The sequence below is a fragment of the Haliotis rufescens genome, unplaced genomic scaffold (assembly GCF_023055435.1).
Source record: "Haliotis rufescens isolate VD_foot unplaced genomic scaffold, xgHalRufe1.0.p SCAF_19, whole genome shotgun sequence".
Classification (NCBI taxonomy): domain Eukaryota; kingdom Metazoa; phylum Mollusca; class Gastropoda; order Lepetellida; family Haliotidae; genus Haliotis; species Haliotis rufescens.
In genome coordinates, this window is record NW_025963879.1 from 6,233,895 (window position 1) to 6,259,654 (window position 25,760).

Here is a 25,760-nt window from a genome sequence, read left to right on the forward strand (position 1 = left end):
AGTTATTTGTATCACAACAAATTTTGAGCATTGACCTGATCAACCAATCTCAAAAGCGAAGTGAAATGACACGAACCCAACCCGTACCGAAGCGAACCCAACCCAAAACGTACCGATGCAAACCCAAACCCCACCGAAGCGAACCCAACACGTACCGAAGCGAACCGAACCCAAAACGTACCGAAGCAAACCCAAACCCCACCAAAGCGAACCCAACACGTACCGAACCGAACCATACTGGGAATCGAACCCAAAATGTACCGATGCAAACCCAAACCCCACCGAAGCGAACCCAACCCGTACCGAAGCGAACCGAACCCAAAACGTACTGAAGCAAACCCAAACCCCACCGAAGCGAACCCAACACGTACCGAAGCGAACCGAACCCGTACCGAAGCGTACCGAACCATACTGGGAATCGAACCCAAAATGTACCGAAGCAAACCCAAACCGTACTGAAGCGAACCAAACCATCCTGGGAATCGAACCCAACCCGTACCGAAGCGAACTGAACCATACTGGGAATCGAACCCAAACCGTACCGAAGCAAACCAAACCATACTGGGAATCGAACCCAAAGCGTACCTAAGCGAACCAAACCATACTGGGAATCGAACCCAAAAACCGTACCGAAGCAAAATAAACTAAACCCTATCGCATTGAACCGAAGGAAAATCAAAGCGAAACAAACCAAATTCAAATAAAGTAAACTTAACAACCGAAATGAACCAAAACAAAAAAAAGGCAAACCAAATAGTTACGAAAACTAACGATGATATACACCTTTTGTATACCGTATTAATGTTACTAATCAGGGCACTTGTTATATGCACATGCACATATAATGTGTCTAATGTTTGTATCCAAAAGTAGAAGGATATTACTATTTTTTTCATGATAAACTTTTGTAATTTGCCGCCAATACATCCTTCCTGGTCATGACACCGTTTAGTAATAATTATGTACTGATCTTTTACATCATAATTATCATATTTGTTTTATTTTCTAGTTATTACAGACAAACTAAGGAAATATTTATATATGACATATTATTTGAACATGCTAACTCTCTTTTCTTTGTTTCCATGTAACACCTCCATGGACACAGCCTACTACCTTACAACCCCAATCCAGGATGTGGAACTCAAGGCCTCCTACATCACCCATAAAGCCACCAGTACAGAGTGCCAAGACAAGCCAGCTCCACATCCAGAACCCCTGATGACAACATTTTTATATTATGTTCCCTTATGTCAAAGAGACTCTATAATAATTATTATTCACTACTACCAGTTTAACTTTATACATTGTCCATCTAAGCCTTAATTATTTTTATTTTTACACGTTTGGGGTCCAAACTTTTTCAGACGGAGGGGAAGTTATCATGGGATAACATTTATACTAAGTTATCTTATAATAATTAGATCTACATCAAGTGCTTTTATGAGTTATCGTGGTGTAATATTTATACATCATTTCATATAATTATAGTTGACCAAGTAATAAATATCATTAGGTAAAATGCATATATAAAATATCAGTAGTTTCAGTTAAAGCTGTTTTAGATGGTTGCTAGCCTAAGGTAATGGGAGCGCGTCTTCTAGACATACTATTCAATAAGACAAGAGTTACGTCTACATAGTTTAATTGATTTGAAGCTTTTAGATAAATGCTAGCCTAAGGTATCAAGATCCCATCTCCCAGACAAAGGATATTTATTTAAGTATATCTGTCATCACCTACCGGGGTATATTAGAATAACATTACTTCAATTAAGACTCATTAAGGATTAGCCCCCATACAAGCTCGTCTATAGTGCATTAAGGATTAGCCCCCATACAAGCTCGTCTATAGGGCATTAAGGATTAGACCCCACACAAGCTCATCTATAGTGACACCCTAATCTCTTTCAAAGCATCCAGTAAATATGTCAACAAGATTAGTGCCAGTCCAACAGGATAAACAGGATTTAGTATTCCCCTCTGTCTAGCCATCCATTTAGCTTAGGACACAACCAAGCGTGTATCATCCAATCACATTCCTTTCTATTGTTTAATTTTTTGTTAAATACATACTGTAGGCAGGTTTTAAGCAGAGAAGGGGTTTGACTCTCTTACCAAGCAGACCTCTCTCCCACAGCCCAGAGTGTGTACCGACTCTCTGTGGCACCCTCAGTTATTTTCTAAGATATTGTAAATTGTTAATTGTTCTTGTAAATAAAATTGTGATTAGTCTCCTGTGACTCTGGCTCTTTGCTGACTAATTCCCCAAGAAAACCAGCACGTCATTTGGAAGGTATTGTTCACCCAGAACAGTTCCATGATATTTGTCTGCTAGGACATACCACTAACACTACTGAAATAATGATTATTTTCTCTTGACATGTAATATGGTCATATAACTTGAAACATAGTTCAGGACAGAGAAGACACTTTTGAACCTATAAAAGATGGTGCAATGGTACTGTAGCTCAACTGCATATATACTACTCAAAGTTTGCTAAAGATCAAGTTTTGATGATACCCAAAACTCGTCCAACAAATTAAGATTGGGTAACCCCTAAAGGACCTCCATTTCAAGATTGAAGGCATACAATTCCGTCATGGGCATGATGTACAAGAGGTGCTTGATAACATGTGTATGGATGTATCATGACAGAATCATTACACATCATTATCAGAGAGCACAACATTTGCAACTGAGGATTGCAACAACTGAATGCACTCATAAATCCCTTTGGTTACGATATTCCACTATCGAATGTTATCTGTGTGGTGTCAGATTTGTGTATGTAAAAACATGAGAATAATCCATTGATTTCAGGATACTTATGAGTCATTTTCAATATTTGTAAGATATTTAGTGCCTATGAATTTCAAAAAGCAAATATATTTTTTCCCTTGATTTTGGTTCATTTATACAAAAACAACATGTTTTAGAGTAAAGGTAGAGAGTTTGCAACCTTAATGAATCCTAATATTGCTTTTGTAGGCATTTAAAAACGAAAAATGCAAATTACAAGTCACTACTGTTACATGTTGTAAAGTAAGGATTTAAAAAAATTGTCATTTGAACTGGGCTTTTTAGTGATAATATCATTTTCTGTGAAGAGTTGTACACAGAAAAGTCAAAAGAAACAAAACTGAAGAAAATATAAAACAATGATGGTAAGCTTTGGTTTGTCAATTTACATTTTGATAATATTTTAAGTTACGACATATGTCTTCTTGTACTAAAACATTGTTTGTTCTGGCAGATTTCTTTCAGAAGATACAATTACATGCTTATCTATTATATAAAAACAGATAAAACAAATAACAAAAAGAAAGTAATGAATATTTACTATAATTTAGGCCGATAACAGTAGTGACATTAAATGTAACAGTTGTGACTTTTTGATGAAAGAGGAAATTTAATATGACTTCAACATTCCATCTGTCAATGCAACAAACAATGTTATCAAACACAAATACATCATATCAACTGAATAAGCTTTAATTTGAAATTTACCTTTACTTGGAAAAAACAAAACATAAAACATATATAGAAATAAAAATAGTTTATTGCAATAACCTAAACTGACAAGCAAAAGAAACGTTACCAACCAACACTGTTTGTTCCTTAAAACAGAACAGGACCATTGTCAAGGAAGATACTTGTATTGTCAAAAGACATGAATTAACAACATCATTACAAGTTATGCCATGAGAATCAAGATGGAGTAAAATGTACCGTTTTGCAGTTTTTTTATGTGAGGATGAAGGGTTTGTTTTGGTCGGAATTTGCAAGGATGGGAGCTGTTGTAAGGGCTTGTTTAAGCTTTTCGATTGTTGGAAATTGTTGGACCGCTTGAAATATGTGTCTTTTTTCAGAAGGTTGATAAGAGGGGTGGTGATGCCAGAAAAGTTTGCTCCCAATTTACAATTATACGATATGTAACGTCAATTCATTTCTTTAGTGCCTGAAATGGTTTGTTGAAATATGCCATAGGAGAATTGTTTAGGTCGAAAGGGAGACGATTCCATCCAAACACACCATGAAGGCCGACATGTGTTCGCCAAACGCCACTAGCACAATCAATGACACTAAAAATGTTGGCATGGCTGTCGCCTATATATGGCATCAGCGACATCTTCAAAACGTGGTAGAGGGAAAGAAAAGGCTTGGTAACTGCATTGAGGCGTCTATAATCTACGGCAAACCATGACAACAGGAGAGTGCCATTAAGATGAACTGTGGTGAATGATATTGGCTTTTAACATTTCTTGCACCTTTCTGAGTTTTGCTTATAAAAAGGGAATCTAATGAATCTGGCGTAAGCTGTTTCTATTTTGTGATGATGTAAGTGAGTATGTCCTAATCCAGACCCATCTGAGGCAAAACTGATCTTTGGGATTGGAGAATTGCATTTTACTGTGTACTTGTACTTGCAATATTGTAACTATTTTTAAAACGCTTTTGAAGACAAAAGCTCCACAACGTTCACAGGTATTGTTATAGTGCAAACCACTTCCATAGGTATCCCAAATACCTAATTGTTTCAACATGTTTCCAAAGTGCACTGAAATTCTATTTTCTTTGTTCTGTTTAATGTATACAGCAAACATTCAGCGTATCCCCTCTAATCATAATCCCCCTCCGAGCAGGACCCTTAATCAACACTGCCTTCTGTCATCTTATGTATGGTCCTTTATTATATAAAAATGCTTTATTATACTGTTATTTCATGGTTCTGTTTAAACATCACCTACATCTGTACAGTTATTATGTTTTAGTGAACAGTGAGAAAATTTTAACATTCTTTCCATAGGTGGAGTTTGAAATGTGCCAAAACAAATAAAAGAATCTCAGCTCTATTTTAAGAAAAAAAATCTGAGACCCTAAAAAATGAAGAAACAACATGAAGCTTCAAAAACCCTTCACTCAATAACTGAAAAGACTACTTGTTAGAGCTGGTATCAATACAGATGCATACAGATACATTCAATCACATTATCCAGACATTAGGACATTGTTAGAGAATGCTACATTCCCACCACGAACAGATCTATAGACACTCATGGCTAAATTCATACAGATCATATATATGCATTTATGATGGTGACACTTCTTGGACAAGCATATTCCATGATCAATCACTGCTGCCAGAGGATATCATTGTGCATGTTGTGCTCAAGTTTTGTCAGAGATGTACATGAGCCGGACAATCCCATGTACTTAAATCTTTGCAATGTTTAGTCAGTCAGTGAGTATGGTTTTACGCTGCTTTTAGCAATATTACAGCAATATCACGGCGGGGGACACCAGAAATGGGCTTCACACATTGTACCCATGTAAGGAATCGAACCCGGGTCTTCAGCGTGACGAGCAAATGCTTTAACCACTAGGCTACCTGACCGCCCTGCAATGTTTAGTTTGGTAATATGGTTCATCTAAGTGCAAGCCATAATCATGTGCATTGTGTATAGCTTGATTTATTATACCATCTAAACACTTTAGTTGCCAACAGGTATGCCGCAGAGCAGTAGTATTATTCCACACTGAAATTCTCAGTGGGAATTACACATTACACACTAATTATTTTGGCAGATACTCCACAGGTCGTTCATGGGGAGCACATTGTCTTAAATCAAGGTAAGTGGTCAGAGGCCCAAACTACCCCTTCATTGTGGCGATCAGTAGTTGCATGGGGCTGAGACTCCTGCTTGTGTTCCTTGACTGGGGGTGTCACAAGTCACCCAGTCATGGGTTTGTGCACTTCAATATTCAGCAACTACCCAGTACAGTTATACTGGCAACCAGGAGCACAACAATCAGGGGGCCAAACTCCTGCTTGTGACTGAACAGGGATTACTGGGTACCAATAAAAAATGAGAATCCTTCTACCAGATAACTAATAAATGTTTGAAATCTATTCTGATTCTTCTGTTGTCTGCCATTATACACATTGACAATGCTGTGTTAGACATATTCATACCTCCCATAAGTAGTCACTGAGGAAGTCTTCAAAAAATTCTTTCCTACTACTGGAATGTACAAATATGGTATATTCATAAACTATTTATTTATTCATAAATATTTTTGCAACCCCATAATCGTCTGAATTAAAGTCTATTAAAGGCATTAAACTACAATTCTAACAAAGGAGAGGTAACTTCCAATTCATGTTACGTGGGAAATCTGAAGCCATTCAGTAGAAATTAAGTATTAAGTGCGGATATATTATCATCCGATTATTTATTCTCTGAGAAGCCAAGAACTGTACAAGTTTAGCACAAAACCCTGTGGAATAAAGAACTGTAGGAGGTATGGAATGTGTTTAAAGTATAGGTACTAGATTGCATTGAATTTTCACAACACAATATATGGGAGTGATGCATGAAATGATGAGAGATCCCAAAGCACTTCTGGTATACATATAGAGAGAGCAATTTAACAGTAAACATTTCATTATTTTAATCAGAACTTCTAGTTACTGTTTCCTAACACCTTGATGTGGTCTCTCAAAGACTTATTCACCCATCTTGTAAACTTGTGTGATAGTCTTTAACTGCTTTGGTTGATAAGAAACTGATAGCCAAAGCTCAGCTGACAGGTGTTACAAGATGATATTACCTTAAATGCTGTAAGCCATTTCCCAGCTCTGTGTAGTCAATCTCATCACTGTTAGCTGTGTCCAAAAGCGTAGCAAGCAAATGAAGTTCTACCTTGTTCAGAGGCACATTCAGATCAAACATGCCTGCAACATTATGAGAACACTGTTCTATATAAAATCTGTCACCTGAAATACTCAGAGTACAGATCATTGTAGTTTGTCTGTTTAACACCTCAGATTAATGAAGAATAATGTTTCTTCCCAAATAACAAATTGTAACAAAGTTATGTGTCTATGTTTGTGTACATGTCATTTTGTGGCAATAAACGTATAATGTTAAACATGTATTATAGATTATCAAACAAAAATAACAACTGACTATTAGACTCATCATTTTTTAATGCAGGGGCAACATATACCTACTACAAGCTCATACCAGTAAAAGGACCAAGCAAAACATAAGGAGGAACCTTTTGCATTTCCACTCTGAGGACATCATTTCCGGTTTAAGAAATGTAGGCCTATTTCAATACAGTTTCAAACAAGGAACACATACACCTTTATAATTACAATAACAAAATATAGCTGTAAGCAGCAATGCCGGGCTCCAAGTAACACTGCACGGAAAAAACGTCCATGTTCGAATCCTCAAAGGGTTTCCTTGTACCAAATGCTTCAAATTTAGGCACCAGTTGCAGGGTATCACCGCTAAGAAATTGGCGTGTGCCGGAGTGTCCAAGTCTATTCTAAACCCATTTCCGACCTCGAACATGTTCGAATCCTCAAAGGGTTTGCTTGTACCAACTCCGTCAAAAGGTAGTCACCGTTTGCAGGATTTCTAATTCTGTGTACGGATATTTTCTCGTCTCCAATGACCAATCGGTAAAACAGACAAGTTTATGTTTTTTTGTTTTTCGTTTTATATTAATGTTTATGTTTTATGGTTTCTCAGAATCTTAGATTTTTGTTCACGATGCGATAGTGAAACGGGTTTTAGTTTGGGATTGATCGGGAGCTGTCGCGTTTGCTCTATGTAAGCGGCCACATCTGAGCAGGGTACTACATTGTTTTCATTGTTGCTAGATTCCTGTCATTTCCGAAAACAAGGCATCAAAGTCAATATCGCTCAATAAATATATTACGTTGACCTCAGTAATTTTACAGAATTAATTTTCTTTACTTGCGTTATTAGTATTGAAAGATAGCCATTCCATATCCAAATCACCGTAAGGACAATCCATTTTGTTTCATGCAGCAGCTAGACAACAACAAACACCAGAACCAAAGCATTTATTACTTATAAGTCAGATGAAATGTTACAAGACCAGGCAAACATACTGAATTAAATATATTGCTGATAAATGCAGGTATTAAAAAGAAAATAGAAAAAACGAGTTGATCGTAAACACCGATCGAGAGTTCGGGGAAACCCCAGAAAGTAGTTCCGGCAAAAGTTCACACCCTATTCTACCCTGGATCTTTACGGGTCGGACATTAGTAGTGGTGACCGTACCCTCTAAAGCATAAATTTGCCGAATGAACATTGTTATAATTGAAATGATGCGGAATGATGCAAAAATTGAAACTAGAATTTTCCCAATCCACAATCACAAACACTTTAATGTGAACAATTACCAACCTGTGACAATTGTATCAACTTGAGGGTTCCCGTAGCAATGAATGTGGATCTAAATTCACTACTGTTCTACTGTTGGTCAGTCCCAAAGTTTAGACACGACCCCAATGGTTCATGCATATAAGTCGAGCAACTGAACACTAGCGTAATAAAAATGGGCTGACCTTGTGTTTAGACCCGTGAAGATCCCGGGTTAGAATAGGTCTTCAGTAACCCATGCTTGTCATGAGAGGCGACTAACGGGATCAGGTGGTCAGGCTTGCTGACTTGGGTCAACCCATGTGCAACAAGTTCAGCAGCCGAGTGTGTCCCATGTGCGTAACACACATTCTCAACGAGTGTAAGGGGAATGAACTTCTGAGCAGTAGTGTAACAGGTTCAATAAAATTTTACTCATAAATCATTATTGTTTAGAAATGTTTACACAAGCTTTATTGACATCTATTTCATAATGAGTGACCTTGATCTTCAATGTCATCCAATCATATGTCAGAAGAATTCCCCTGTGGTACATAGGAGGCATATGAGGTTGCTATAGGTGCATGATATTACCGGTTTACCACAATTTGAAATACTAATGAATACATACATCATAATACGTTTGGAAACTAGCCTCATAAAGCGTTTTTCAAATTCATTCAAATTTTCATCTTGTTGGCAAAGTTAACATGCGAGATAAGTTGAATCAAAGTTGAAATTATGAAGTTCAGAAAGTAGCAATTGATTCCTGTGATCCAGCTTGCTGTATATTATGTGCAGGCCCACCACATTATTTTTAAAGAATGGAGAGTTACTCGGACATTCCCCTCTACTCACTCACTCACCAGATCAGGGAGCAAACTTCACCAGCAAGATAATGCGAGACTTGCCAGACACTGAACATCGACAAGTCCCGGACAACACCTTACCATCCAATTGGCAACGGGACATGCAAGCAATTTAATCGTACCCTATGTGGTATGCTTGGCACCCTCGATCAAGACAGGAAGAATGGGAAAACTCATGTAGGACCACTTGTCCATGGCTACAACTGTACCCGCCACAAATCAACATCAACAGCTCCATTCTATGTGATGTTTGGGAGACAACATGGACTTGTGGATTTAGCTTTTGGCATGGACATAGACACAAGATACCAAATCCACCACTGTGTGAACCAAATCATAGGGAAGATTGCCTCAGATAAGCCCATGAGTTAGCTACTACAGCAGCAAAGAAATTGTGATTCTTACAAAAGTTTGCACATCGGTTTTTCGATGTATACCTCAATGAACCGAAACAATTACACATTCAATCCTTATGTATTAAGTAAGCTTAATGTATGTAATCTAATATAAATGTAGGTTATGTCTAATTATTCAAATCTTTATAAAGTAGGCTAAACAAATAAATGTAGGTTATATCTAATTATTCAAATCTGAATATAGTAAGCTAAACATCCATAATTTATCACTAAAATATATTGCTTCAATGAAATATGAGTGTAAGTGTTGTTTTACTTCCAAAATGTTTTATAAGCTTTTCTAAATTGTGTTTGTAATGTATGGATTCAGATGTGATGCATGCGAATCATGGAATGTGTGTATTATTGTGGTCAATATGTTAAATGTCCATAGTGTATTTAGTATCTGTATTATTCATTCAGATCGATGAATATGGTGTTTCCATAAGTGTGGCAGTGGGGAGTCATGCCCTTACGTCACTCACCTACAGGGTATGCTTTGAATTGTTTATATTTGTCTAAGACATATTAATGTATAATCTACATGTTATGATCACATTTAATGAAATATTATATATCATTAATTTCTGTCTTAAAGTATTGCATACCTTCAATAGAATGTGTAAGCGTTATGTATTTATTTTGTGTATATATTATATAAACAATATCAAGTCAAGGAGTTATCTCCCTTGGATGTCAGTCATGCTGTCAGTATTGTGTAGCATGTTTATTACTGAATTTGCTCTAGTACAGTGTGTTCGAATTGTGTTGTGCTTGTGCGCTGCAAGAAGCGACACCTATCGGTGGATCAAAGAATGAGAAGCTGTATATCATAACAAAAGATATGCAATAAAGAGTTGCAACTAAAGAAACATGTTTTTGTTTGATTAATGCATACCCGATTTGAAAGTGTAAAATTTGAGATAAATTATCACGAGACATGATGATTTACCATTTAGGTTGAATTTTCTTTTGTTTTATAAGCAGAAATATTGATTGACCATAAACAAAACTGGAAGCAGCAATCAACTGTACCCACATTTTCTACCAATCTACTCTACATTTCATTAGTAACTTCCCCTATTTTCGCGAAATTTTCTCGCCACTATTGCGGCACTAATGCGGAATTATCACGCCACTTTTGAGATATCAACACGAAACTATTGCCCCACTATCGCTTTATTTCGCGATAATAATTGACAAGAATGCGGCACTTTCATGGCACTATCGCGCCACTTTCGAGAGACAATAGTCACGCTATCTAAATTTTCGGTACAGAATAATTGTATAACGTTTTTCTTTGACTGATTTAGGATTCTTGAGTTATATTTTCCATGGCATGCTTGTCTGCATTATTTAAGATCATAGTATAAAGCTTCTGTTCTTTTTACAAATACTGATATCTATATTTTATTCACACTGAAAATTTAAGGTGAAATTAGCTGAGGAGATTTTCACAGCAACAACTAGAATAGAACAGAATCAAACACAATCATGTGTTGGCCAAAATGACCTTCAGGAAACCTCATAACCAACTAATATTTAGTGCATGTCTAATGTCCGATTATGTTTCGTGATAAGTTTCATTCCGAATATAATGTGAAATAGTCTGGACAAAATTGTTGTGTTAATAAAGATTTCCTATGATAAACGAAGTCCTTTACAAATATTACGTCGTTAGGTATGTGTATTACACAGTGACTGGTTCCTCATGTGTGAACGATTATTAACATTGTCAAAGAATACGCTTTTTGAGATGGAAATAACATCAACAAAACCATTTCCGTAAGTATCCTCTTTCCCATTCAATTCCGACTATATCATAAGCATGTGCTTATGAATCATACCAGGTTTAGAGCGTATCCACCACAAACACATGCAAATGCAGGTCAGGGGCCGTATTTATCAAACAACTTAGTTTTGACTTAAGAAAAAACTTAAGTTGGTATTCATGAAGCGTCTAAATCAAAAACTTAGCTAAGTCTGCCGTGAGAAACTAAGTTGATTTCACCCAATGCAAACACGTGATCACTAAGGACTATCCCAGCTATTTTTAGCCTACCAGTGGAACTCTTTTCACTAAGAGAGAGAAAAATGTTATCGGGGAATTCCCGGACAGCGCAGACGATAATAAACACCGCTGCAAGCTCCAAGATAGGCCCCCGCCATGACCGAAGACGAGAAAAAGAGACGGCCAAACTTCACCAAAGAAGAATCGTTACTACTAGCAGAGCTGGTGGCATCAAACAAGGTGGTGATTGAAGAAAAGTTTGGCCCCGGTATCACCTCCTTGAAGCGACAGGAGGCGTGGCAGGTACGTGTTCGAAGTTCCGCGGTAGTGAGTGTTTATTTTTTATGGGTTTTGAGAGGTTTAGCTGCTTACATCATTAATTTTACATGCATATGTAGCAGACAAGGCCGTAGTGTGTAGCAAGGAATGCATGTGGTCGAATAATAACCAAGACGTTTTCCAAAAGTCCAGTACCACGGGAATGATATATTTTGGTCATATTTAGACATTGAGACCCAAACAAATATTTCCGTTTTTCTCAAGTTGCACTGTGTTTTTTATCTTCATCAGGGTAGGCCTATTGTCTGTAGCTTATACGGAATGTGGTGATTTTGTACCCCTAACAATTTTTACCCAAACTTTCCGGTGATTTTGAACCCAAACCAGTAGCCTAGATCTATGTCATTTTGTACTCGTTTTGGGGCATTTGGATTAGCTTCTAAAGTATACATTAGTCCTAGGCTTCATGTTAGTATCCTAGAGTTACATTACTATCACTTTCATGTCAAAAGCATACAATTAACTTAAGTTTAACTAATTTAACAATAACTTATTACAGGGTCAAGATGTCATTTCCATATCAAGACCAATCAATGTGTTCCTATGCATTAATTAGTAATAAATATATTGTGATGGATCTCATACAACCTCGATCTAGTGCTGCAAAGTCATATTATGAACTTGATGAAATGTTTTATTATGTTATGCACATATACTCTTGTTTTCAATATTAATGTAAAATATATATGACAATATACTGAAATATGTATTTATATTATTTTCTTAGGAACACAATCCCATAGGATTATAGGTCGAAATCGCTTTGGTAAAACTGTGCTTTGGATTCAAAATATGATACATGTCGCAATACTCAGTTCATGATACAATATGTATCACGATACATAATTCACTTCAATTTTTATATTTCAATGGACATAAAAACTATTAAAAGGCTTAAAACATCATGAATAATTAGTCTAATATGTAAAAATACAGATATCTCTTTTCAATCAGTACTTTATTTCAGAAATCAATTTGAGTGTTAATACCACTAAGGAAAAGACGGGGACAGAAATTAAGTCTTAAAACTGTGTACATTGTACAATGTGGATATACGGTAGCAAGATTTAATACGGACAAAAAATATTAATGTAATTTGATGTGTTTTTTATTTAAGTTGTTATGTTTACATTGCAGATGATTACAGACACCCTCAATGCAAGCTTAATGCACAGGAGGACCAAGGAGGAGGTTGAAAAGAAATGGAAAAACCTGAAGAGCCAGTCAAAGAAAGCCTTTTCTAATTTCAGGCAGCAAACCATTGCCACTGGTAAACATACTTATGGCTACATTAGTTTAGTTATTAAATAGTTTTGATAAAAAAGGTGACCTAAAATGAAATAGTTAATGTGAAAGTGGAAAAAGGATATTGTAATTCCTTCACAGTTATTATTAAGACCTACATTGTAACTTTTTGCTGTATATTTTGAGTAAAAATATACCAACACAAACCTTTCTCAATGTTTGAAGGTCAAAAGAGTACTTGTCTCTATATTTTGTTGGTTTTGTGATATGTTTCTAAATACTATAACACCATTCACACTATAATCTATACTGCTTCTTGCACTTACAGGAGGCGGACCACCTCCCATCCCTGTAAGTCCCGTCACAGATGCAGTTGTAGAGGCCAAAGGGAGGGACAACATGTCTTTGACAGGAATATCCAACTCCTGTGATGCAACAGCCCTACAACTGCTTGATGTCATGACATCAAGAGAGAGGTACAAATGACATAAATGTTAATGTTAATCATTTTGATATTGTACTAAAATTACTGCATCACTTAGTATTTCATGTTTGTCAGCTTTATTACATCAAGAAATCAAAATTTAAAGTATACTTCTTTCCCAATGTGTCTGCCACAGGCAGTCAATTTGCAATTATTGACAAGTCTCTGTATAAACATAAAACACAAGGTTCCGAATACACAAATAATATATATAAATATATTTCTTTCTATGAGATATTTTACAAATCATGTTCTCATTTGTTACAATCTGATCATGGTCAGCGGTGAAGTTGAGGACATGGCCAATGTGTTCCACCTGCTAGAGAGGATGACTTGCCAGTGCCAGAATCAGACTTCTATGGAAGCATTAAACAAAGAAAAACTTGTATTAGAAATTGAATGTTTAAAATTAAGAAAAAAGTATCTAACAAAGAAAATTAACAAACTAGAAGAATAGACTGTAAAGCTCATGTCACGCAAGTGGGGACCGACCATTTGATATTTGCTTGGGGGTAGGGGCTGGTATTTTATTTTCTATCAAATTTTAAGATTAGATATTTTTCAGCTACAGATACATAACCAGATATATTTTTATTTAAAACTATAAGCCTTAAAGGGGCACTGATCTAACGCAATTCCCCGGGACTGGTTGTTGCCTTTGTTATTGTTTTTTCCCAGTGAGTACCCGGATGTATAGCAGAAATCTAGACTAGTTCGCGACCTCTGCTGCGCCATTCGTAAGCGCATTAGTCACTTTTAAGGGTAGTAATAAGGGCGTATGGTCACATTGATCAACAAAATGAAATACAGTTTTCGAGATAATAAGGAAATGTAGGTATATTTGTGGGTAGCATCGGTAATGGTGACAAAGTTTTGATAAGTCACTTGCTTGGTAATTTTGCGATTTTCGTTTACACTATTTTTACTTGCAACACAAAGTAAATATTTCACCTGAACATTGCTTTTTTTATAGTGTGTATATTTTTTACAGTTAAAATGTGTAACATTTAAAAAAAATTTCAAACGCCTAAATATTCAGTTATATTACAAAGTGAGCGTTAAAATGTGTAACATTTAAAAAAAATTTCAAACGCCTAAATATTCAGTTATATTACAAAGTGACTGAAAAACATTTCCATCTGTATTTTTATGATAACGAATTCCAAACATTTTGATGTTTAATGTCATCACCAAGAGACTGAAAATGTTACGTTGAAAAGTACATTTCTATGTTGTTTGGCTTCTAATCCTACATGATAATCCGTTGTGATGTTTTTAGGCCCTTTTGATCGTCTTAATCAATTTTAGTCAATCTGGACAGATTTTTCAGTCAAAATGACTGAAATATTTAAACATTTTACAAATTGACGGTAATATATACACGCTCACAAAGGAAAAGACTTGTGAAAACAACGTCTTTCGCGAATTGAAGAATTTCCCAACCAAAACGTAGAGGAACAAGTACGAATCGGTTCAATGCTACAGCTAATGAAGGAAAACAAAATGCGAATATTATAATTACAACCTACCAAATTTATGTGTATACAATTTAGGCAGCTTCCTTGTTCGAGGAATGTATCCGTGAATATCCACACAAAGGAATAATATCCCACTTGTCTGCAGCTGTACAACGAAACTTATTCGATGTCACGTTTCTCTGTAAAAATCAAATATTTTAAAAGATATATATCGTTTCGGGATATTATAACCCGTGTTCGTTTCTCAACTGATCACTTAGATTGTTTCAGGTGTTTCACATAGGGTGTCAAGTCTCAAGGGTCGGCTGAGAAAGCCCACGTGACGACTATTTTCATAACGTCCACGGTTCCTAAAAAATCCATTGAGTGATAAATAACAATGAGCAATCAATCAAAGTATTATCAGTTAACCCTTTGAACAAAGTATGTTGTTTTTACATCGGCATTTCACGCCATGATATGAGTGTATTCCCTTTGTTTTAGTAAACCTAGACATGTAAACACTCACTTTTGACATATCCACTGTGCAAGATAACAGTGATAAATCAATCAACGTATTTTCTATTAACCCTTTGATGACTAGGAACGATCCGTTGATTTACAAAAAAAAGTAAATCAACTGATCATTCACCTCTTGCTGGGCTGCCACGTGCATATTACATAACACACATTTCACCTCACTTCAAACCTGGATTTAGATTGAATAATTACCCCAGACACAATAAATGCCAAATGGAAACCTTTGTCAGGTAATCTAAGTGGTGCTACCACTAATTGTACCTGTAATAAATTCATTAACTGAGCATCAAGCGAATGATGACAAATACACAAGTGTAGGGTTATACCAGAAAACGTGGATGACAACAAGGGATCGAGTAGTAATCGTATTATCGACGCAATCCGAAATCCGAAAATGCTTTCACTGCATGGATACTTTTTTATTATTAAACTATAACCATCTGGGGTATTTCCAAATGACGACATCCGATGAGCTCCGCCGTTCTTTTTGTCTGTTTGTTTAGGCTGAAGAAATTAATTAACACGCGCTCTTTGTCGAAATCTTTATAGATCACAGTTAACCAATCAGTGTTCAAAAATGCGTAAAACAAATATTGCCTCCTGCCTCCAAGTTTATTTAGTTTTCCTTGCAGACGGTAGCCCAGTCTCTTGTCACGCTCAGTTGCGTTGCGTATCATCCGGGTACTCACGGGGGAAAAAACAATAACAAAGGCAACAACCAGTCCGGGGAATGGCGTTAGATCAGTGCCCCTTTAATATTTTTAGAAAAACACCTTGCAACAATGTATTTTTCCCAGCCCCCCTCCCCTTTGAATATCAGGAAAATGTAAATTAATACTCAGTGCGTACTTAGAGTGCCAAATAATAGTAGCAGGAAATAACTTACATGGAAAGTAGGTGATTGCAAACTGTTCCCGATATCTCAATCCTGTTGCTGCAGGTGCAATGGCTGATAGACCTTGCATCTGTGCCCTTAGCTGTCCGGATTGGCTGTTTCCATTTACTACTGGCATTGGCACATTCCTGTTTTTGCTGATGTTATGCAGCACTGCACAGGCAGTTATTACCTAGAAAGATTTTAAAAAAAACATAACATACATAAAAAAAGAGCAATACTTTTTGGCTGATGTTCATATCTCCTATAATAGTAATTACATGTATATTGTACTCTTGAAAGTCCATTGATATGGTTATATCCCATTAGTTAGACATCCCATTAGTTAGACGTCCAAATTGTTAGACATGTTTAAAAAGGCAAAGAGGGAATATACCTACAGGTGTAATGGATCAGTCCTAATTAGATTAAAGTACTGGGTAGGGAAAGGGGATTTAGGGAGTATATATGTTATAATTTCGTTTAATTAACCTAAATTACCTTACTCTCAGCACAGGTTCAATAGGCATGAGATTAACTATGTAAACTATGGAGTAGCTTAATTGTCTTACTGTATGATCAGTTGAAGGAGTTGAGTTTAGATTATCTACTCATCAAACAAATAAAAATGATCTTGGGGTACGTATCGTTATCAGTATCGATATGGCTGGTTTAAGGAAAGTAGAGTATCTCACCTCTCGGCATGGAAGTGAGCAGTTGATATTAGATGGATATATTTGCAACAGAAACCGCGAGAGGCATACCTGCACACATTGGAGATGTGTCGTCAAGACGTGCAATGGGAAATGTACGACTGTCGGTGACTTTCTTTGCAATCAGTTGGAACATAACCATCCGCCTGAAGATGAAACCAGAGTGAACTTTGTCAGCAATCTTCGTAAAAGAGCTTGAGAAGAAACCACACAGATGCAGGCATTGTACGAGGAGCAAGTCACTCAAGTAGATGAAGCCAACATGCCAGCGATGCCATCATTTCAGAGCGTGAAAAGTGCACATTACAGGTAAATATCATCCCGTATTTTTGACTTGGTTAGAATTTGCTTCTTTTTTTTAGGTCCCACATAACTTGTTTCGCTCTTAAACATGTCAAGTTACTGAAATCATTATCAATATTTCATGTAACACATGTGTAACTGTTCCTTTGCTCTTGTTCAGGCGTTACATTCCAGCGTTACCCAGGTCGCGGTCAGCAGTAGACATTGAAGACAAATGGTCAGAGACAACAGATGGACGTCCCTTTCTACTGTTCAGTGACGGCGACGATGACAAGATCCTGGCTTTCTCCACTGCAGAACAGATACAAGCCCTCCAGGAAGCTGACACCCTTTACATGGATGGTACCTTCACAGCATGTCCAGGTTTATGGGATCAAGTATACATCATTCATGCCAGAGTTGGTCCCATCACCTTCCCTCTAGTGTTCGCCCTTTTGCCAGATCGCCAAGCAACAACCTATGGCCGGCTTTTTCGACAACTGAAGACAGAAGTTCAAGAGCGACTCAACAGACCTCTGTCACCTAGCACACTTGCTTCGTCTGGGATAAATAAACTGTAAAAGTTATTAAATGTAAAGTGTACATTACCAAAAACTGTCACAAAGTGTTGTTACAAACTGTATAAAATTTATCAAATGTAAAGTGTCATTAAATGTTAAGTATAATATTAAAGTATCTATTTAGCTGCTTTGCTTTGTTTGTCATATCTTATCTGGACTATTCCATTTTAAAGTCTGAGGTAACAAGCATAAGGATTAGTGTGCACTCAACCGTTTAAAGTGTTGTTATAACTATTGGGACGTCTAACTAATGGGAGGACACCATTGATATAGCTTACAAGAAAACTTATTATTATTCAATGCCCTTTCAGGAATTGATGTGGCCTTACTCTAACGACAAATATTTCTTAAATGTTATTCTGCCATCATATTTTATGTGTATAGTTTTAATTTTACGGCCATGATCTATGAGTCATAATATCTCATTGAAAGGAATAACTTGAACTCTAATTTGCCAATTCTCTCCTTTGGATGAAGAGGCTATTTCATTGTAATACTTCAATATATGCAAAATGGTGTCAGTTCATGATGTTCAAATTTGTTTGCCCTATTTTGCAGGGATAATGTGGTCACACTTCCAAGGCCCGTTTGCTTGTGAAATGTTTCCGGGATTTCCCAGTCCATGTTTTACATCCATTAATCTAATGATGAGGCATTTCCAAAACTCCACCTTACTAAACTGACAATTCGAGTATTTGAGCCTGGCAATATTGTCAATTTAATTTGGTTGCCATATAGAACATTTCTGTTTAGACCACTACTCAAATATTTGAATGTGTTGAATTTGACAAAGAGTGAAATGTATGGTCTGCATTTCAAATATGTCACTAGATACTGTTTGATCTCAGATATACTTGCCTAAAAGTATTTCCTTAAGCAAGATATGAAATAAGTCAAATGATAATGAATATTGAACATTAATACAGATACAGATTTGGAAATTGCATTGACTTTTTTTACAGTGATTGAGTGAGTGAGTTTGAGTGAGTGAGTTTAATGTCATGTTTATGAAATGTTACTGTCTTTATTGAATAAAAATTAATGTTCACTGTCTTGTGTTTGTTTATTTATCAACCTACAGTATATCTAGTCCTCACAATAATTATTGTGAAAAACAAATAATTTCACTAAAGTGTAAGTCAATTAAGACTCTCCATTTTTTACTGAAATTGAATAAAAAGAAAAGAAAACATTTTCTAATTTCTATACCTTGCAAGCCCTCTGTGGGGAAAGTCTGATTTCCCCATGTAATACATGAAACCGCCGTTTCAACTCCCCGATTCCCCTCTCCACACAACTCCTTGTTTTCTTATGTGATCTGACAATTGCAATGAATAATCATTATCAGCAGATAATCATATAAAATTAAAATTGGGAGTATAAGAAAAAGAAGAACAACTTGTGCTATGTTCTTAGCGATAGAAACTAACATTTTCAATCCATTTGTCATTATAATGACAACATATTGCAAACCCCTTATAGTGGCAAATTTCTATCCAGCCCTGATGATATCTTAGCTGTAGGTCAGTTTGACAAGAACTGTAGGAGTAGTGCCAATTTCTATCGCTGTTTCTTGTTATGTGTGGTTATATTTCATAGAATCAATGCTTCATACTAGTATGTTTTCATACTTAAAAGAGGTGAGGTGAGGTGAGGTGAGGTGAAATGGGGTTTAACGTCGCGTCCAAGATTATTGCACTTATATAGCGACATGCATGTACGTGTGTGTGTTTGTGTGGCTGCTTGTACTAGTCCGGACTGATGCCGATTATAGCGCTAGCTCACTGAGATACCATGCCGCAGTTTAACATGAATACCCCACACAGACACAGTATACTGACTCCGAGCCGACCAGTCCTTGTTTTAGCCCCTTAATGCCGAGCGCCAGACAGGATAACAACAAGTACCATCTTTTAACATCTTTTGGTATGACGCGGCCGGGATCGAACCCCGGACCTTCTGCTCTCCGGGCGGACGCTCTACCACTGGACCACAGAGGCGGTCTTACTTAAACGAGAAGTGAGATAAAATAATTATGATTTCTTTCTGATGTGCTCGAAGTGAACTGAACAAAGTAATGTTTATACCTGTTGTAGTTTGTCTGTGGTCCTTGGAGAGGACGCAAAAATGGTGTTAGGATCCATCTCCGACAAGGGTAGCCACTGTCTCCAAGCAGATGTCAAGTTACTGGTAGCCGGTTCCCCTCAAACATCCGACATAACCCACTTGTTGTCAAAATGCGGGAGTCATGTGTTGAGCCAGGCCAACATGCAACAATGTCGATGATGCGATTGTTGCTGTCAAACACTATTTGTGTATTTACACTATGGTAATTATGCCTGTTGACAAATTCATTCTCATTAACTGATGGGGCCTGAATCTGACTGTGGGTAACATCAATTACCCCAACAATACCCGGGAAGTTGGCAGTCTGATAGAAACGCTGTTGATGGCGTCTTATTTCTTGGGGTTGCACAGGAAAGGTAACAAATCTACGAAGGATACGGTGACTTGTGAGGGAGTCCAGCGTTTGGAAGATTACCCGAGAAATAGTGGGTTGGCTCAGACCATGGTCATCACCATTACACATTTGAAATTTGCCAGCAGCAAGATAGCGCAAAGTGACAAGCACCTTGGTAACGCAGGAGACGGCAAAACTCCGCTGTGTTATAGGACTCAACTCCTGCTCAAGTATATCACAAATATAAACAATACTGTTTCTGTCAAATCTGTAGCGCTGATTCAGTTCATTGTCATCTAATGAATGTAGTACATCTCTTCTCTCATTAAATATTCTTGGATTACGTCTGGCAGCCATTTTGTTTTACATGACTTAAGTCAAACATATATGATTTAAGTCTAGAAAGGTGAGTCTTAATAGTTAAGTCAGAAAATGACAAAACTTAAGTCTAAGTTCCACTAAACTTAAGTAAAAAAAACAAGAAAACTAAGGTGCCACTGAGCTGTCTCTTGAAAGCAGATATCTCCTGTATTTGCAAGTCAAAGACATACATGTACAGTTACCACATTGAAATAACACAACTTTATACGAAGCTTCTGAAATAGACTTAAGGAAGAGCTAGTATCGAGTATTAGAGGAAGGCACTGGGATATGCATGCATATATTTACATAGATTTATCAGACTGATTATAACTAGATTTGATTGAGAAATTTAAATCAATTAGACATATATTTCTTAGAATTGATAAGTACATCAATCTTCCATTGACTGCTATTTGAGTGTCTTCAGGGTTTATAACATGGTGCCCCAATGTTGATTTCAGTGGGGGGGATGGGGGCACGGGGGGGCCCAGTCGTCTAAGGCGCCGCAATTCGCTGTGCAGAGTTGCGTCCCTTGGGCACGCCAGAAACCTATGATTGGCTCGAATCCCGGTTCCCGGTTATGTTTCTAGGTTTGTCAGCACGATACCCATGCTCGTGGGTTTCACCGAAGTGGTAAACATCTGAGATCTGCATTACTTCGGGCTTTCCTCCCACATTAAGCTGACACGCTGTGAATACTGTTAAAAGCGTCGTTAAACACAACTCATTCACTGATTTCAGTGATTCGTTCTGATTATCAGTGTCCTCTTCTAACTATCCACTTACTATACCTGTTGTCAGTGTTAAAAATATTCTATTCTATCTAAAACAGATAATTAAATAGTTGGTTCACATACGCATCAACCCATTGGACGCGGACATTTCATAATTTCATAAATCAATTTCTTCACTGGTCTAACGTGATTTATTTTGTAAAACATGCACATAGCAAAAGTGTCAATTTAAGGTAGGTATATAACGTATGGACTTTGCCTTAAATGTATGCAACATATTATTAAAGCAATACACAGACTTTTTTCTTCAGAAACACATGTATATATTTAAAAGATTATCCTTGAAAAGGGGCCTGGGGTAATATTATCTTGGATGGTAGGTGGCAAGATGATTGTGTTGTATTACTTTCCACTTACATGGAATTAACTTTTCGTGACAACCTGATACTATCACTATTTGATAGTGATTTATAAACACATGCTCATGATACAGTCGGAATCGTACAATTGGCTCTGCTTTTAGCAGAGATTTCTTTTGAATATGGTAAGGATTTTGTCCCTAATATTATGAAACTGTATAGCATATTTCACCAACATCATTGGTGGGTATTAGTGCGGTTAGTATAGATGCTTGTATTTCAAAACATACCAATTCAAGTTCGAATCCACTGTTGGCGAAACATTTATGGCTTATGGTGTTGTTATGATATAACAAGCCAATTGCACTTATCCAATAACACACTCACAAGTAATCAGAATCTGTCTTACTTTCCTGAACTCAAAACGTTTAAACCTAATTAATGAAATTACTAATAAACATGTGATGATTGGTTGTCCAGAAAAGCGCAATGACCCTCTTAATATCATCTTTTTGATAACAAAAGATCTTATATTTAAAAGTAAGTTAAATAAAAGACTCCCGTTATTTCAAGTCTTTCAGAACGATATAAGAAACTACTACAACCTTACTAAATGTTCAGCGATTATTGAGTGTGACATTGGCCAGTAGTATAGGTAATAGGGGTTCTGGACCACTTCCACTGGAGCCGGATTCATATACCAATACCACCACTACAGGAGGAATTTTTTATGCCAAAATGATTATGCGATTCAATGATAGTCATGAGATTCAGCTAAATTGGCTCCAGCTCACCACCACCTGGAGTCTATGATATAAATTTTTATAGGTAATGGGGGTTCTGGACCACTTCCACTGGAGCCAGATTTATTACCTATACTGCTACTACAGGGGGGATTTTTTATGCCAAAATGATTATGCGATTTAACGATAGTCATAAGTTGTATTAAACGAAACATCAATATTAATTAATAATGGATAAAATTTACTATAGCCCACGAGGATATTGGAAAGGTGTAGGAGCAATAAAAAAATTAGCCACCGCGGCTAAGGTATCAAAAGATGTGGCCAAGGATTGGTTAAAGAAACAAGCGATGTGGCAGATATATTTACTGGCACCGCGTTATATACAGAGGAAGAAGTTTGATATTTTTACAACGAATGAAGTTCATCAGGCTGACCTCTTGTTTCTTCCCCACGATAAGGTAAAACGCAAGACGTATAAATACGCTTTAACCGTTGTGGATGTGTCTAGTCGATACAAAGAGGCTGAGCCATTAACATCGAAAGAATCAACAGAGGTAGCTAATGCACTGAGTCGCATATATAAACGCGGACCGCTAAAATGGCCTAAGCTATTTCAAGTAGATCCCGGTCGCGAGTTTATGGGATCAGTAACTAAACTGTTAACAAAGCACGATGTCGAAATCGTCCGTGGTGAAAGAGAGGCCCACCGCAGTCAAGCTATCGTCGAAAGATTTAACCGGACATTAGCAGAACGTTTGTTTGGCTATCAGTATGGGATCGAAATGAAATCCGAGCGATTGAGATCAACCGAATGGGTGACACGATTATCAACCGTTGTATCAGCGCTGAATAATGAAGTAACGAGATTAATAGGGAAGAAACCATCCGATGCGATTAAAATGAAATTCGTGACTTCCGAATCTTCAGCACCGAGGAGAGGCAAAGAACGAAAACTTCCGGATAGAGTAAGGGTAAGATATTTATACCAGGCAGGTGAACTCGAAGGAGGCCTACGTCGCGCAACCGATCCCATATGGTCTCTTAAGACATATAACATTAGTCGATTGGTTACGAAAGAAGGAGAGCCTATTCTTTATTACCTTCAAGATGGACCGGGTAGGGCATTTGTACGAGAAGAGTTGTTCATAGTTCCCGACGGTACGGTATTACCACCATAACCATAAGCATAGGTAGTTACACCATCATTATCAATCCATCTCTTTGTATCTAAGGGGGATAATGATGTCTTGTTCATTCTTAATCCATATATCCTATGATTGTAACTTCTTAAAGAGTTCATCTCGTGTTTGAACGTTCTACCGTTGAATAATGATTCTTTATACTGTTCGTGTTTGATATGCTTTTTTACAACATACTTCTTAACACCCTTAGCTTTTCTTATTTCTCCATTATCGGACTTCTTTATAGAATACATCTTAGGTCTTAATCCGACATACTCCGCTATAGGGGTCCCAGCACATTCGTCCTTCATCTTACCTGACACCTTTTTATTTACTACGCTGTGCAGTGGATTATCTTTAGGGTAATCGCTCGTGTCGTACATATCTATTTTTTCTGCCATATCTTTATACACATCCTTGGTTTGTATTTCCATCAACAAAGAATCTGTGTCGGTATATAACACCTCGCATCTATCGCCGTATTGCTTCTTAAGTTCGTTGTAATAAAAGTCATACATTAAGTGTTTTGACAAGTCGAGAATACTCATACCGACGTACACCGGTCTGTTGAATTTTATATTACTCTTCTGCATATGCAACGCGGCTAAGTCGTTATCGAATATCTTGCTTCTGTTAAAAGCCGGACTGGCTATAAGTTTCCTGAGTCTTTCTTCCTGATTAGATCTGACTAATTTAACATCAACACGCTTCCTTAGATTCTCCATAGTTTTACCAAATACCGAGTTATTCATGAGCTTATACAGATTCTTTTCGAAATCGCTGGTAGCTATCTTTCTTAAATCTGTGTTCAACCTTATATAGGGCTCCATCCAAGGGCTTTGATCAAACTTTAGAACTCTGTGTATTTTCTTAAGTTTCATACCTAACGATAGATACAACTGGAGATTTCTGTAGTGAACTATATATTTTGTTTTATCCATCAAATTTGGTACGAGTTTTTCTACGTTAGCTAACCTACTATTACCCATCAAGGAGCGTTGATATTCCGACATCCAATCTTTATTAACCATTAATCTTTCGGGAGCTAGCGGATAACTGCTATGATCTTTATGTAACGAACTTGGATATTCCAAGTCAACTTCTAGTATGTACCCTTTATTCACTTCGATATCATTCACATTGATATTATGGATATCATTCACTTCGATATCGTTGACCCATTCAAAACCACCCGTGGGTAAAGGTTGACTCATAGCCCATCCGTACAAATTGTTAGCATCGAGATATAATATGTGCGTGTCGGGTTTACTCGGATCGTATCCTTCCACTAATTTATTATTAGCCTTAGAATACCTTTTCGCTGCCATCGATATACCACCTCTTAATCCTTTCTCAATAAACAAGTGCATATCGTAATCTGTGAGTAGTTTTAGTTCTACGCCGGTCTTCTTCAACAATGTATCCCACGATAGTCCGGGACTGGAATAGTACCATGCCGGGTCCAAGCCGTATTGTTTTAAACATGTCTTTCTAAATATCTCGAATATATCGGCGAGTAACAGTACATCGGTTTTTAAGTACAGATCGGGATAATCGCCTAAATTCTTACAACCTAATTTATCCCAGACCGTCAGAGCGTGTTCATAATCGGCATCTGTTATTCTAGATTCTGTTAAGTTACTATAGAATGATTCGAGGGGTGGTAATTCAGTTTCTTCAAATCTAGACCAATCATCCATATATTCGTAAGGATATACACCTTTTCTCAGCAACAAATGACGAGTTATCTTATCGGTATATTTATTTGTTATCGCAAAGTCATCGGGATTGTTCGCATTAGCTAAATTGTCCAGGGAAGATAACAGAAACTGTACGGAGTCTATGAATCTAAGCCCATTACTTTGCTTTATTCTAGATTTCCCATCCTTGTCCCTATAATGTATAGGTTTAGTCAACGAGAACGATATGTATTTTTC

The 25,760-nt window shown here is 37.0% G+C and overlaps 1 protein-coding gene across 2 annotated transcripts in view; it reads right to left on the reverse strand.

Moving 5' to 3' along the window:
- LOC124148413 overlaps positions 1–25,760 on the reverse strand; it is a 204,024-nt gene that overhangs the window by 8,776 nt on the left and 169,488 nt on the right. For both annotated transcript variants that reach the window (XM_046519494.2, XM_048398841.1), the window contains one exon: positions 6,616–6,739. In XM_046519494.2, the coding sequence (XP_046375450.1) occupies positions 6,616–6,739 (124 nt within the window). The remainder of the gene's footprint in view (positions 1–6,615; positions 6,740–25,760) is intronic.